The sequence below is a fragment of the Anomaloglossus baeobatrachus genome, chromosome 6 (genome assembly GCF_048569485.1).
Source record: "Anomaloglossus baeobatrachus isolate aAnoBae1 chromosome 6, aAnoBae1.hap1, whole genome shotgun sequence".
Classification (NCBI taxonomy): Eukaryota; Metazoa; Chordata; class Amphibia; order Anura; family Aromobatidae; genus Anomaloglossus; species Anomaloglossus baeobatrachus.
In genome coordinates, this window is record NC_134358.1 from 122,359,427 (window position 1) to 122,374,861 (window position 15,435).

Sequence of the window (15,435 nt, forward strand, 5' to 3'; positions counted from 1 at the left end):
AGACAGACATTGTGGAATTTTGGTTAGTAGAGAGGTAATGTTAGGTCCAGAGAGGTAGATCTGTGTGTCATCGGCATAGAGATGATACTGAAAGCCGTGGGACTCTATGAGCTGTCCCAGGCCGAAGGTGAAATGCGGTGATTTGGTATCAAATTACTAAATGTGAAAGAACATTCTCATATGTAAGCCTTATCTGAAATAAACAGAAGAGACTGGGTAAAGGAGCCATTGTTTTATTTTATCGGCATACACGGTTGACCTGCACATATAATGTATGCGTCTTTAGTGTTTATTATCAATATTTAAGTTCAAATCAAAAGATCAATAGAAAACGCAACATACAATAAAATATTTAACAGCTCAAACCTTAAAATATACAAGAAGGTTTCCAGTTTTCTTTTTGATCTAATGGAAAAATCAGTTCAACTATAAAAACTTAAATCATTGAACGGTGTAAGGGCTGCCAAAGAAAACTATAGATTGTAAGTAGTGATGAGCGAGCACTGCCATGCTCGGTGCTTGTAATGAACAGTTGGACGCTCGGCTCATGTACTAAGTATAATGGAAGTCAATGGGAAACGCTAAAAATGCTAGCGTTTCCCATTGTCTTCATTATACTTTGTATACGAGTCGAGCCCCATCCAAGCGCCCAACTACTGGTTACGAGTACTGAGCACCCGAGCATGGGAGTGCTTACTCATCAATAATTGTAAGTGCTTCAAGACATAAAGCTGAGTAATATAAGATTTCGAAACATTCGGAACTTTTAAGGGTCACTAACACTTTTTCGTTCACTTAAAAAGAAAAAAATGCAGAGATCATGGGGAAAAATTGTAATCTGCCTGTCCATGGTCTGAAATCATAGAGAACATGGATTAACTTCTCTGTACATTGAGTTCCCATTAAGTGGGCTGTCCAGTTAGTTTTACATAACGTTCTATAGAAAAAAAAAAAGAAACTATGGGCCACATTAATTATTGAATGTGTCTTTTCTTGGTAAAATTTTTAATGTTTTGCATCATTCATTTTTCTTTTTGCATCTTTGTTAAAATAATGTGGCCATTTTGGGCAGTTTAGAGTTTACATATTTTTTGCACCTGATTCATCATTTGAGACTTTTTTAAAACTTGCAAAATTAGTCAAAAATGTACTGAAATTCCCCTTGATTGATTTTATGTCCGCTAAATATTTTGGGCAATTTTTCAGCCGTTTTGCAAAACGTGTGACTTGGGAGTAAAAAAAAAACAAAACCAAAAACTGCACAAAAAGATTAAAGACATTCTTTGACTTTGTGCATAAAAACTCAGACCACAAACACCATTTTGAAGAATTTGAACTAATACCACTAACAATCCCCCCCCCCCAATAAAAAAAGCGACTTAAAAACCTTCAAATGATGAATTGGACAGGACTTCTATGATTCTACTTTTTTATTCTTGGCATGACTTCAGGGCAGAATTAAGGCACTGTGGCTACAAGCATAGGGGCTTCCAGGTACCACCCATCATCATCACACGATGCTCTATACTGCCCCAATACATTGCTAAACATACGAAATCCTTCATTATAACAAACACTTCCACGAACACTCCTGTATATACACACACCAAGAGCGTTGGAAATCTCTTGTACACGGCCTCCCTCACACATTACGTTTTCACTGTTTAAAAAAAGCCATAAATTTTAAATTTTAGAATGTTTTATGACTTTTATTTTGTAACATTTAAAACAAGTGTCCCCTGAAGAAATCTAGGGAGAACTTGCCAGACTGACACCATGCTGCATTCTGAACAAATGACAAAAATGAAAACAGTGTATGTTGATTATAGGCCAGGGTAAGATAAGCGTATGGCATCCAATGCAATATACTAATGACCTTCGGCTCATTATCTAATATCTGACTGCTAAAACGCTCAGCGTAAATCCATTAGATGCCCCTGCAAGCTATAACAGACTTCCTATATAAAAAAAAAAAAAAAAAAAGATTCTCCAATGTAGCAATATGGCAAGACATGGCACAGCCACTGGTTCTCCCTATAGTATTTTCTATTGGCATGAGCACCTGGCATGAACAATTGGCGCAGCCCACCCCCAATATTTCATTACAATTATTACTTTCTACATGGCCTCACTATAAAATAAGTCTTTAAAACAGAGGACTGATCAAAACGTTACTCAACATCTACGTGTTCAACTGAAAGCAGAGTGTGACGTAAACTGCAATTGAGAAGGATTATCGTGAACTCTTCTGGCTCTCAAAGATATGGAAGGAAATTATATCTGCGGTAGAGTTGAGCGAATACCTAACTATTCGTATTCTATACTCATACAGAGTACTGTCTAATACTCATGTGTTTGTTGCGAATAGCGTGTGCAATGCAAGTCAATGGGGAAAAACACACAAAGTAACGAGTAACCCGAATGCTGTACTATTCGTGAGAGTTGCGAATAGCGCGGAATTCGGGTAACTCGTTACATTGCACGTATTCCCCATTGACTTGCATTGCACACGCTATTCGGGGTAGTAGTAGTACACGAGTAGTAGACAGTACTCGTTAGGAGTATAGCGAGTACGAATAGTTAGGTACTTGCTAAACTCTAATCTGCGGCGGTCGTTACATGAGGAACCATAATTTTTTTCGCTCTACACAAACAACCTAAATCCTACAGAGACATCCACAACAATCCAGCAGCTGCTTCTTCCTTCGCCAAGTTACCTGTGTGGTGTAAGAACCAAGGATTGCTTGTGATTTGCTTGTGTGGATGAACTACAAGGCTAGGCTCCCACCATGAGTATTTTTTCTGCACTAACTAGCTAAGTTAACTTTTTTCAATTGGGTTTTTACAGCATTTTGTTCAGCTTTTTGTCTCAATTTGTTCAGTTTTAAATAAAACTGCTTTTGTTTTTGATACTTTGCTTTTGTGTTTTTATTGTGGTTCTGCTGTGGAATTGCAATAAAAATGCATATAGGTCTCCAGCTGCAGATTTTATCTCATTCAGTCCTAGGGAGAAATTCCACAAATAAAACTCTTACCGCAAGAGAAATTTACATGCTGCAAAAATGCATAAGTCAATTTCCACAGCGTAAAAGAAAGCACAAGGTGAATGAGATTTCTATAAATCTCAGTCTCTTTGCCAGTAGAATAATACTGTGGTCAAGCATTTAAAACAATGTAACAGAGATGAGATCTGTAAGAAAGCGGATACCCATGAAACACCACGAGTGATGTGGGTGCAGGCTCTGTGGAGAGGGGGGTAACAATACTCCTAAAACGGGACAAGTCATTATTTGTAAATAGGGTATAATACTGTGGAACAGAGACGCACCATAGGGTCTTACCCGGTACAGGAATTAATAGATAAAAAAAAAAAAAAAATAGGCGCACTTACCTATTCAGGTTAGGATAGTCACAACCCCTACTATATGCACGTGCGGTGATGGTATCAGCCGCAGCCCCGAGGTGTGAGATGTAGATTCATTAGGAGATAAAATCGGGTATATGTTGCGCTAACACCACAGAATCCAATATTAATATAATTCCTTTATTGTTTGTACAGGTCGATGCGTTTCAGAGACATCAGTCTCCTTCATCAGGACATCAAAGGAACAGTATAAAGTATAACAGTATAAAGTAACAGTATCAGGATATCAAAGGAACAGATACTGTTCCTTTGATGTCCTGATGAAGAGACTGATGTCTCTGAAACATGTGGACCTGTACCAACAATAAAGCAATTGTATTAATATCTGATTCCGTGGTGTTGGCGTGGCATATACCCGACTTCCTCTCCTATTGAATCCAATATTCGGAAAATTTCAGCCACCTTTTGTTTATATGGTTCAAAAACCTAAGCAGGAGAATGTTAACTTACGAGTGATTCCCTAGAAAATAATTTCCTACATCCGTAACTCCCGAAGATGCTGGCAATCCAGTATTTCTGTACCAATTTGGAGAAGAAAATATAACTAGACAAAAAAAAAATAAGAACCGGGATGTCCAAATATATGGAAACGGGACCTAATATCACGTCACATGTGGGGAAAAAAAACAAACACGTTTTTTGAAGTCTGATCACAAGTCACTGTGGATTTCCCAAATGGACGGGTTGTACGGAACACTTATACCCAATTACCACTACTCAGATTTCTGCTACTGGAAATCTGACAAAAAAAATAAAATCTGGGAAACCAATGACACCGATGAACGGCTGTATCTCCCATGTGGCTTTCTTTGACAGATCCCTCTATTAGCATAAACATAAAGTGCCTTAGGCCATATTGCCTGTACCAGCATACAGTATAACTCTACACAAACTACAGTACCAAAAACTTTATAAATATATATCACTAGCATTTATCATTACTTAGTTACTATGTAAAACAATTCTGTATGGCAAGACTTAGTGTTACACCAGATGGGGAGCAGTCCCCAGGTTCCCTCATGGGAATGATGCATGGCCGGTCCATTGTAAATACTGACAGCCCTGTTTACAAGCAGCCATTTGTAAGAAGCAGACCCTCAAGGCGGCTTTGTCATGAATTTGAAGACGTGATAAGGCTCTTCATTTTCCCTGTTGATTTGAGCATGTGAGGTCCAAACTGGGGAGAAAAATAAAAATGAAATGAGATTTCAGCGGTTGTGATGACTTCCCAAGGCTATTTGCACCGCTCTTTCCTCATGTGTTCAACACGGTTTCCTCGACATTTCGCATTATTACACATAACTTAATGTATCGACATCTATGGTTTTATTTTTTTGCCTGTGTGGATTGGATGGACTGCTACCAACATCTTTTGAAAAATTCATGTAAATAAGCATCTCTAGAAATATTTTGGTTCAGAATATTGACGGAGAATACATAAGGCATACACAAATTTAACAAGTGTGATGACATAACAGTAATGAAATCTGTCACAAAACTACCGTATGTTTCGCTTTATAAGACGCACTTTTGTTCCCCCAAATTTTGAGGGAAAGTAGGGGGTGCGTCTTATAATCCGAACATACGGGGGGGGGGGGTTTATATATATATATATATATATATATATATATATATATATATATATACACACACACACACACACACACACACACACACACACACACACACACACACACACACACACACACACACACACACACACACACACACACACACACAGTCCAGTGGAGGTGCGGGCAGCTCTGGAGCGGTGCTGGGAGCTGCTGGGGGGCAGGGAGAGCTGGGAGCGGCAGCGTTTGATCTCCTGCTCCCGCTCATATAATATGCACAGCCGCTGTCCATCAGAAGCGTGGTGCTGAAACTGCATCTCGCTGATGGGCTGGGGGAGCTGCACATATTATATCTGCCTGTGCTTACCTTTGATCGCACAGGATCCCCCTCCCCTTGTGTTAGCTATAGCCTCCCGTGCTGCTGCCCATAGTAAAATAATAAACTCTTTACTCACCTCCTCCAGCGTCTGCCTGGTCACCCTCCTGCTGCTGTGATTAGGCAGGCAGAGATATCTCTCTGCTGTCCCGATCACATGACCTGCACTAGAACCAGGAAGTAGGAAGTGCAGGAGACACTGGAGGAGCTCAACCCCGAGGAGGGAGACACCAGACAGGACAGCGCTGCAGAAGGTAAAGAGTTTATTTTACTAAAAGCAGCAACATAGGGGCGATATGTAACAGAGGGTGATGTCTGCCCTGCCACAGTGGGCCTGTCTGCCCTGCCACAGTGGGCCTGTCTGCCCTGCCACAGTGGGCCTGTCTGCCCTGCCACAGTGGGCCTGTCTGCCCTGCCACAGTGGGCCTGTCTGCCCTGCCACAGTGGGCCTGTCTGCCCTGCCACAGTGGGCCTGTCTGCCCTGCCACAGTGGGCCTGTCTGCCCTGCCACAGTGGGCCTGTCTGCCCTGCCACAGTGGGCCTGTCTGCCCTGCCACAGTGGGCCTGTCTGCCCTGCCACAGTGGGCCTGTCTGCCCTGCCACAGTGGGCCTGTCTGCCCTGCCACAGTGGGCCTGTCTGCCCTGCCACAGTGGGCCTGTCTGCCCTGCCACAGTGGGCCTGTCTGCCCTGCCACAGTGGGCCTGTCTGCCCTGCCACAGTGGGCCTGTCTGCCCTGCCACAGTGGGCCTGTCTGCCCTGCCACAGTGGGCCTGTCTGCCCTGCCACAGTGGGCCTGTCTGCCCTGCCACAGTGGGCCTGTCTGCCCTGCCACAGTGGGCCTGTCTGCCCTGCCACAGTGGGCCTGTCTGCCCTGCCACAGTGGGCCTGTCTGCCCTGCCACAGTGGGCCTGTCTGCCCTGCCACAGTGGGCCTGTCTGCCCTGCCACAGTGGGCCTGTCTGCCCTGCCACAGTGGGCCTGTCTGCCCTGCCACAGTGGGCCTGTCTGCCCTGCCACAGTGGGCCTGTCTGCCCTGCCACAGTGGGCCTGTCTGCCTGCCACAGTGGGCCTGTCTGCCCTGCCACAGTGGGCCTGTCTGCCTGCCACAGTGGGCCTGTCTGCCCTGCCACAGTGGGCCTGTCTGCCCTGCCACAGTGGGCCTGTCTGCCCTGCCACAGTGGGCCTGTCTGCCCTGCCACAGTGGGCCTGTCTGCCCTGCCACAGTGGGCCTGTCTGCCCTGCCACAGTGGGCCTGTCTGCCCTGCCACAGTGGGCCTGTCTGCCTGCCACAGTGGGCCTGTCTGCCCTGCCACAGTGGGCCTGTCTGCCTGCCATAGGGGAAATGTGGCATCACTGGGGGACGTGTTCAATATAAGGTGGCCATATCCAAATTAAGGGGGCTAATTTTAGGATGAGGGGGCTATGAGGGACATATACCCTATATTATTTGTTAGACGGACACTGGCATTATAAGACGGACCCCATTTATTAAAAAATTCTCTATTCCTTCACCAAATTTGGGGGTGCGTCTTATAATCAGGTGCGTCTTATAAAGCGAAAAATACGATATCTTTCATGGATTGCCCCATATCCATCACCCATTTAGACAATTTTTTCCCCGGATAATGAAAAAATGGCTTCACCAGAGAGCTATGACACTGTTAATGATGGCTTAACATGTAATACTTAGCCAAAAAGATACATCAGAAGTATGGCGCATATTTCTGGCAAAATAATAAGTGAATTAAACGTAAACAGCACTTATCAGGATTTAGCAATATAAAGGAAAGGCATGGCCATACTAATTAAACCAGTGGTTCCTAAACTCTAGTCCTCACGGCCCCCGACAGGTCATGTTTTCAGGATTTCCTTAGTATTGCACAGGTGATGCCTTGATAATGACTGCATCATCTGTTCAATGCTAAGAGAATACTGAAAATATGGCCATTTGGGGCTGTAAGTGCTGGTGTTTGGGCAACGCCGGATTAAATTGATCCCTTTGGTGAAGGAATTCGATCTCTGGTTGTTGGTTTATCAGCCTCTGAGGTTTTCTTCTAATGACAGCTCTGTGCACGGGGCAGGACTAGGGGTAAAGTCCACTTTTGCTTCTTTGCTCATCTCCTATGTTTATGGCAGGCCCATGATTACTCAGTAACCTACCTCCTTTTTGAAATTTCACCATGCCGCCATTATTGGGGTGGGCAATGCATGAGCAGTGCGAATCCACGGCCAGTCTTCAAGCCTTCCTTAAGATTGTGCCAGGGGCGATGCATGCGCAGAATGAGATTTCATCTCAATGACGTCTTCAATAAGCCTAAAATGTTTATCTATGCGTGCACAGCTTCAGGCACCATTTTATTGAAGATCTGTAGGCTAGCTGTGGATTCACACTGCGCATGCGCCGCCCGCCCCAATAATGGCGGTGGTGAGAAATTTCAAAAAGGCAGGTTACTGAATAATCAGTGAGCTGTAAGACACAGGAGGTAGGCGGATGGGCAGAGAAGCAAAAGACCACCCAAACCTCAGTCCCGCCCCAACGCACAGAGCTATTAGAAGAAAACGTTTGAAGCTGATTAAACAACAATTAGAGATCAGATTCCTTCACCAAAGATATTGGTTTAATCAGTATAGCAGTGCCATTATGGCCATGCCTTTCTATTATACTTCTAAATCCTGCTGAAAGGTTCTCTGTAAAATAGGGTACAGTTTGCGCGGTGTTGAAATCAGTATCTATAAATCTGCCCCCACGTTTCTAACTTTTGCACCCACCAATATACGTAGGCCTATTCAGACAAAATGTGAAGACTTCAGTTGATCAGCAGCTGCTGACTGACTGCAGTGGTCACGAGACACCCCTATAAGATGTTGATGGAGTAGAGAGTGCGGAGTAGCGGTGCCCATATGACAGGAGAGTAGAGGATTTTTACCCACCATAAACCTATTGATAACTTTTAATGTAGGGGAAATCTCTAACAAAGTGATCACAGCATCAATCATATAGTTATCAGCTCTTCACATACCAGTGGCGTTTCTGTAACTGTAACCTTCTTGCGGTCCACTTCCGGCAGACTTTTTTTGTCCGATTCCCCATGACTGTCACTTCTATATCTGTAAGCAAACTTCTTTTTTAAAGCTTCTGCTATAAGAGTGGCAGGATCAGCCGGGTCACTGGGTTTAGGCTCCTCAGTCCTGTAAGAATATAAAATGCAGGATAATAAGAGTTCTAACTGAAGAGACAAATGTGGCTTTTACAATGCAAAAACAACTAAAGAAAGCTAGAAAACATAGGCGGAAGTCTGCCTCATTCCTATTAAATTCAGCCCTTTATGAGAGGGAAGAGGCAAAAGATCAAGATCTTTCTTAACCAAAGCTGGTTCCAGCTCATATTCAAAGATCCAATGCATCCATTGAAAGTAACACTCTATACTTACATTGACTTAAAGGATATTTTATTGCCACAGGCTGGATCTGGGCAAAGATGAGAAAATTCAGGGTTACTCACCCTCTGGTGTTCCACCGCTGCCTCTGATACTTGCTGACAGACTGCAGCGGTGAATTCACAACTATGGTACATGTGACTGCTGCAGTCGGTCGCTGGGGGCAGCGGTCTCGCGCTGCCTAAATATAACCACTGGGTCTTGTAAATGACTGCAGCAGTCATGCGCTGCAGTTTGTGATGTCACTGCTGCAGCCAGTCAACAAAAAAATATATATATATTATATATATAATTTTTTATCTATCTATATATATAATTGCCTTATTCTGTCTGTCTGTCTGTCATGCTCCAAAATTGTGTCACCGTGACATGTCCTTACGGTGACACAAAGCTGATTGGCCGCTGGGTTCGCCATGGCCCCGCCCCCCCACACGGATTGGCCTCTCGCCCCGGCTGCGCCCCCACACGGATTGGCCAGCCGCTCGCCCAGGCTCTGCCCCCCCCACAGATTGGCCTCTCGCCCCGGCACCCTGCAGGCATTGGCAACTCGCCCACGCCACGCCCCCCTCACGCAATAGACGTTAGCTCTGGCCCCCCCCCCCCCCCGCATTGCCCGAACTGACACGGTCACGGAGTCACGAATCCCAGGTGAGTACTGTACTCCCCCCCCCCATTTCCCCCCTCACCAACGGGAGCCCACATCAGCGTACGCCGCCGCCGTATGCTGGTGTTGGCTCCCGTGCGAGCGGGGGACGTGTTGCGCTGGTAACCATGCTTGCATAGTTACCAGTAAATCAAGGTCCTGCAGCGGCGGGACTTCCACACGCACAAACATAACAGCACACACACACGCATACACACACACATCAGATCGCACTCACCCTCACACACACCTCACACACACCTCACACACACCTCACACACACCTCACACACACCTCACACACACCTCACACACACCTCACACACACCTCACACACACCTCACACACACATCGCATCCACATACTCACAGCATCCGGCGATATCGCTTGCTTCTCGGCCTCGATACTGTGCTGTTGTGATCTTCCAGGACCTGACGGAGGATCACATGGCCAGAGGCATGTGGTATGTCCGGATGTTGTGAGTATCAGCGCGTATGTGCGATATCGTCAGTGTCTGTGTGTGTGAGTGGATGCGATCGGGTGTGTGTGAGTGGATGCGATCGGGTGTGTGTGAGTGGATGCGATCGGGTGTGTGTGAGTGGATGCGATCGGGTGTGTGTGAGTGGATGCGAACGGGTGTGTGTGAGTGGATGCGAACGGGTGTGTGTGAGTGGATGCGATCGGGTGTGTGTGAGTGGATGCGATCGGGTGTGTGAGTGTCGGCAGAGGAGCACGGCGTGCTGGAGGAGGCTGGGAGCAGAGAGGCTGATCATGGGGAAGGCTGGGAGGAGAGAGGCTGATGATGGGGGAGGCTGGGAGGGGGAGGCTGATGCTGGGGGAGGCTGGGACGAGGGAGGCTGATGCTGGTGGAGGCTGATGCTTGGGGAGGCTGATGCTGGGGGAGGCTGATGCTGGGGGAGGCTGATGCTGGGGGAGGCTGATGCTGGGGGAGACTGGGAGGGGAAGGCTGATGCTGAGGGAGGCTGGGAGGAAGGAGGCTGGGAGGAGAGAGGCTGATCCTGGGGAAGGCTGGGAACGGGAGGCTGATGCTGATGGAGGCTGGAAGGAGTGAGGCTGATGCTGGGGGAGGCTGGAAGGAAAGAGGCTGATGCTGGTGGAGGCTGATGCTTGGGGAGGCTGATGCTGGGGGAGACTGGGAGCGGAAGGCTGATGCTGAGGGAGGCTGGGAGAGGGAGGCTGGGAGGAAGGAGGCTGGGAGGAAGGAGGCTGGGAGGAAGGAGGCTGGGAGGAGAGAGGCTGAACCTGGGGAAGGCTGGGAAGGGGAGGCTGATGCTGGGGAAGGCTGGAAGGAGAGAGGCTGATGCTGGTGGAGGCTGATGCTTGGGGAGGCTGATGCTGGGGGAGACTGGGAGCGGAAGGCTGATGCTGAGGGAGGCTGGGAGGAAGGAGGCTGGGAGGAGAGAGGCTGATCCTCGGGAAGGCTGGGAAGGGGAGGCTGATGCTGAGGGAAGCTGGAAGGAGAGAGGCTGATGCTGGGGGAGGCTGGAAGGAGAGAGGCTGAGGCTGGGAGGAGAGAGGCTGATGCTGGGGAAGGCTGATGCTGAGGGAGGCTGGGAGGGGAAAGCTGATGCTGGGGAAGGCTGGGAGGACGGAGGCTGGGAGGAGAGAGGCTGATCCTGGGGAAGGCTGGGAGAGGGAGGCTGATGCTGGAGGAGGCTGGAAGGAAAGAGGCTGATGCTGGCGGAGGCTGATGCTGGGGGAGGCTGGGAGAGGGAGGCTGATGCTGGAGGAGGCTGGAAGGAAAGAGGCTGATGCTGGTGGAGGCTGATGCTTGGGGAGGCTGGGAGAGGGAGGCTGATGCTGAGGGAGGCTGGGAGGAGAGAGGCTGATGCTGGGGAAGGCTGATGCTGAGGGAGGCTGGGAGGGGAAAGCTGATGCTGGGGAAGGCTGGGAGGACGGAGGCTGGGAGGAGAGAGGCTGATCCTGGGGAAGGCTGGGAGAGGGAGGATGATGCTGGAGGAGGCTGGAAGGAAAGAGGCTGATGCTGGCGGAGGCTGATGCTGGGGGAGGCTGGGAGAGGGAGGCTGATGCTGGAGGAGGCTGGAAGGAAAGAGGCTGATGCTGGTGGAGGCTGATGCTTGGGGAGGCTGGGAGAGGGAGGCTGATGCTGAGGGAGGCTGGGAGGAGGGAGGCTGGGAGAGGTAGGCTGAGAGAAGAGAAGCTGATGCTGGGGGAGGCTGATGCTGGGGGAGGCTGGGAGAGGGAGGCTGATGCTGGGGGAGGGTGGGAGGAGGGAGGCTGGGAGGAGAGAGGCTGATGCTGGGGAAGGCTGGGAGGAGAGAGGCTGATGCTGGGGACAGAGAGGAGAGGCTGATGCTGGGAGGAGAGAGGCTCATGCTAGGATGAGAGAGGCTGATGCTGAGAGGAGAGAGGCTGATGCTGGGAGGAGAGAGGCTTATGCTGGGGGCAGAGAAGCTGATGCTGGGGGCAGAGAGGCTGATGCTGGTGCAGCATGGGGGATGGAGCACGATGGGGGGTGCGCAGCATCGGGGATGGAGCATGATGGGGGGGTGCGCAGCATCGGGGATGGAGCACGATCGGGAGTTCACAGCAGCATGGGGGATGGAGCACACGTTTGGGAGTGCGCAGCATGGCGGGTGGAGCACGTTTGGGAGTGCGCAGCATGGGAGATGGAGCACGATAGGGGGTGCGCAGCATAGGGGATGGAGCACGATGGGGAGTGCGCTGCATGGGGGATGGAGCACGATGGGGAGTGCGGAGTATGGCGGATGGAGCACGTTTGGGAGTGCGCAGCATGGCGGATGGAGCACGTTTGGGAGTGCGCAGCATGGCGGATGGAGCACGTTTGGGAGTGCGCAGCATGGGAGATGGAGCACGATGGGGGGTGCGCAGCATAGGGGATGGAGCACGATGGGGAGTGCGCTGCATGGGGGATGGAGCACGATGGGGAGTGCGCTGCATGGGGGATGGAGCACGTTTGGGAGTGCGCACCTCCCCCCAAAACACACACACACACACACACACACACACACACACGCGCGCACTGCATAACACACCACACATCACACACACACACACACTGGGAACCACAAACAACTGCCCTACACAGACACCCACACACACAGACAACGCTGCGCACACACAGCACCCAACACACAAACACCGCGGCACACACAAATATACGCACATACCGCACAACACACACGTTGCACAAAACATACCTCCCCCCAAAACACACCACACACACACAAACCGCGCAACACACACACAACGCTACAGACACACAGCACTCCACAAACAACGCAACACACGCAACACACATACAACACCGCTCTCACCCCCCGTCACACCCAGACAACACCCAGAACATGTACAGCCCCTACACAAACACTTGGTAACTACACACAACAACATCTATATATAACAAAAATCATACATGAACTACACAATACGTAAATTCTAGAATACCCGATGCGTAGAATCGGGCCACCTTCTAGTATATATATAATGGCCTTAGTCTGTCTGTCTGTCATGCTCCAAAATTGTGTCCTTACGGTGACACAAAGCTGATTGGCCGCTGGGCTCGCCATGGCCCCGCCCCCCCACACGGATTGGCCTCTCGCCCCGGCTCTCTGCAGGCCCCGCCCCCCTCACGCAATGCACGCTCGCTCTGGCCCAACTGACACGGAGCTCCGACTCCCAAGTGAGTACACACACACACACACACATCAGATCACACTCACTCTCACACACACACCTCACACATCACATCCACACACTCACAACATCCTGGGATATCGCTTGCTTCTACACCGGCTCCGTCACGATCCCAGCAGCGCCAGACATAACCTTGCGATGCTGGGATCTTCACGGAGCCAGTGAACGCTGGTAACCATTATAAACATCGGGTAACTAAGGTCCCTTGGTTACCCGATGTGTATCATAAATACCAGTGTACACCGGCTCACACTCACTCTCACACACACCTCACATTTACATCACATCGCATCCACACACTCACAGCATCCGGCGATATCGCTTGCTTCTCGGCCTCGATACTGTGCTGTTGTGACCTTCCAGGACCTGCCGGAGGATCACATGGCCAGAAGCATGTGGTATCTCCGCATGTTGTGAGTATGAGCGCGTATGTGCAATATCGTCAATGTGTGTGTGCGTGAGTGTATGCGATCGGGTGTGTGAGTGTCGGCAGAGGAGCATGGCGTGCTGGAGGAGGCTGGGAGGAGAGAGAGGCTGATCCTGGGGAAGGCTGGGATGAGAGAGAGGCTGATGCGGGGGACAGAGAGGCTGATGCGGGGGACAGAGAGGCTGATGCGGGGGACAGAGAGGCTGATGCGGGGGACAGAGAGGCTGATGCGGGGGACAGAGAGGCTGATGCGGGGGACAGAGAGGCTGATGCGGGGGACAGAGAGGCTGATGCGGGGGACAGAGAGGCTGATGCGGGGGACAGAGAGGCTGATGCGGGGGACAGAGAGGCTGATGCGGGGGACAGAGAGGCTGATGCGGGGGACAGAGAGGCTGATGCGGGGGACAGAGAGGCTGATGCGGGGGACAGAGAGGCTGATGCGGGGGACAGAGAGGCTGATGCGGGGGACAGAGAGGCTGATGCGGGGGACAGAGAGGCTGATGCGGGGGACAGAGAGGCTGATGCGGGGGACAGAGAGGCTGATGCGGGGGACAGAGAGGCTGATGCGGGGGACAGAGAGGCTGATGCGGGGGACAGAGAGGCTGATGCGGGGGACAGAGAGGCTGATGCGGGGGACAGAGAGGCTGATGCGGGGGACAGAGAGGCTGATGCGGGGGACAGAGAGGCTGATGCGGGGGACAGAGAGGCTGATGCGGGGGACAGAGAGGCTGATGCGGGGGACAGAGAGGCTGATGCGGGGGACAGAGAGGCTGATGCGGGGGACAGAGAGGCTGATGCGGGGGACAGAGAGGCTGATGCGGGGGACAGAGAGGCTGATGCGGGGGACAGAGAGGCTGATGCGGGGGACAGAGAGGCTGATGCGGGGGACAGAGAGGCTGATGCGGGGGACAGAGAGGCTGATGCGGGGGACAGAGAGGCTGATGCGGGGGACAGAGAGGCTGATGCTGGGGACAGAGAGGCTGATGCTGGGGACAGAGAGGCTGATGCTGGGGACAGAGAGGCTGATGCTGGGGACAGAGAGGCTGATGCTGGGGACAGAGAGGCTGATGCTGGGGACAGAGAGGCTGATGCTGGGGACAGAGAGGCTGATGCTGGGGACAGAGAGGCTGATGCTGGGGACAGAGAGGCTGATGCTGGGGACAGAGAGGCTGATGCTGGGGACAGAGAGGCTGATGCTGGGGACAGAGAGGCTGATGCTGGGGACAGAGAGGCTGATGCTGGGGACAGAGAGGCTGATGCTGGGGACAGAGAGGCTGATGCTGGGGACAGAGAGGCTGATGCTGGGGACAGAGAGGCTGATGCTGGGGACAGAGAGGCTGATGCTGGGGACAGAGAGGCTGATGCTGGGGACAGAGAGGCTGATGCTGGGGACAGAGAGGCTGATGCTGGGGACAGAGAGGCTGATGCTGGGGACAGAGAGGCTGATGCTGGGGACAGAGAGGCTGATGCTGGGGACAGAGAGGCTGATGCTGGGGACAGAGAGGCTGATGCTGGGGACAGAGAGGCTGATGCTGGGGACAGAGAGGCTGATGCTGGGGACAGAGAGGCTGATGCTGGGGACAGAGAGGCTGATGCTGGGGACAGAGAGGCTGATGCTGGGGACAGAGAGGCTGATGCTGGGGACAGAGAGGCTGATGCTGGGGACAGAGAGGCTGATGCTGGGGACAGAGAGGCTGATGCTGGGGACAGAGAGGCTGATGCTGGGGACAGAGAGGCTGATGCTGGGGACAGAGAGGCTGATGCTGGGGACAGAGAGGCTGATGCTGGGGACAGAGAGGCTGATGCTGGGGACAGAGAGGCTGATGCTGGGGACAGAGAGGCTGATGCTGGGGACAGAG

The 15,435-nt window shown here is 50.9% G+C and overlaps 1 protein-coding gene across 2 annotated transcripts in view; it reads right to left on the reverse strand.

Moving 5' to 3' along the window:
* Window positions 1–217: 217 nt before the first annotated feature.
* Window positions 218–15,435, reverse strand: part of MTFR1 (mitochondrial fission regulator 1) — a 77,791-nt gene continuing 62,573 nt past the window's right edge. For both annotated transcript variants that reach the window (XM_075353229.1, XM_075353230.1), the window contains exons 8-9: window positions 8,392–8,560; window positions 218–4,601 (exon numbers count right to left, since the gene is read on the reverse strand). In XM_075353229.1, coding sequence (XP_075209344.1) covers window positions 4,536–4,601; window positions 8,392–8,560 — 235 coding nt within the window. In that variant the 3' untranslated portion in view covers window positions 218–4,535. The remainder of the gene's footprint in view (window positions 4,602–8,391; window positions 8,561–15,435) is intronic.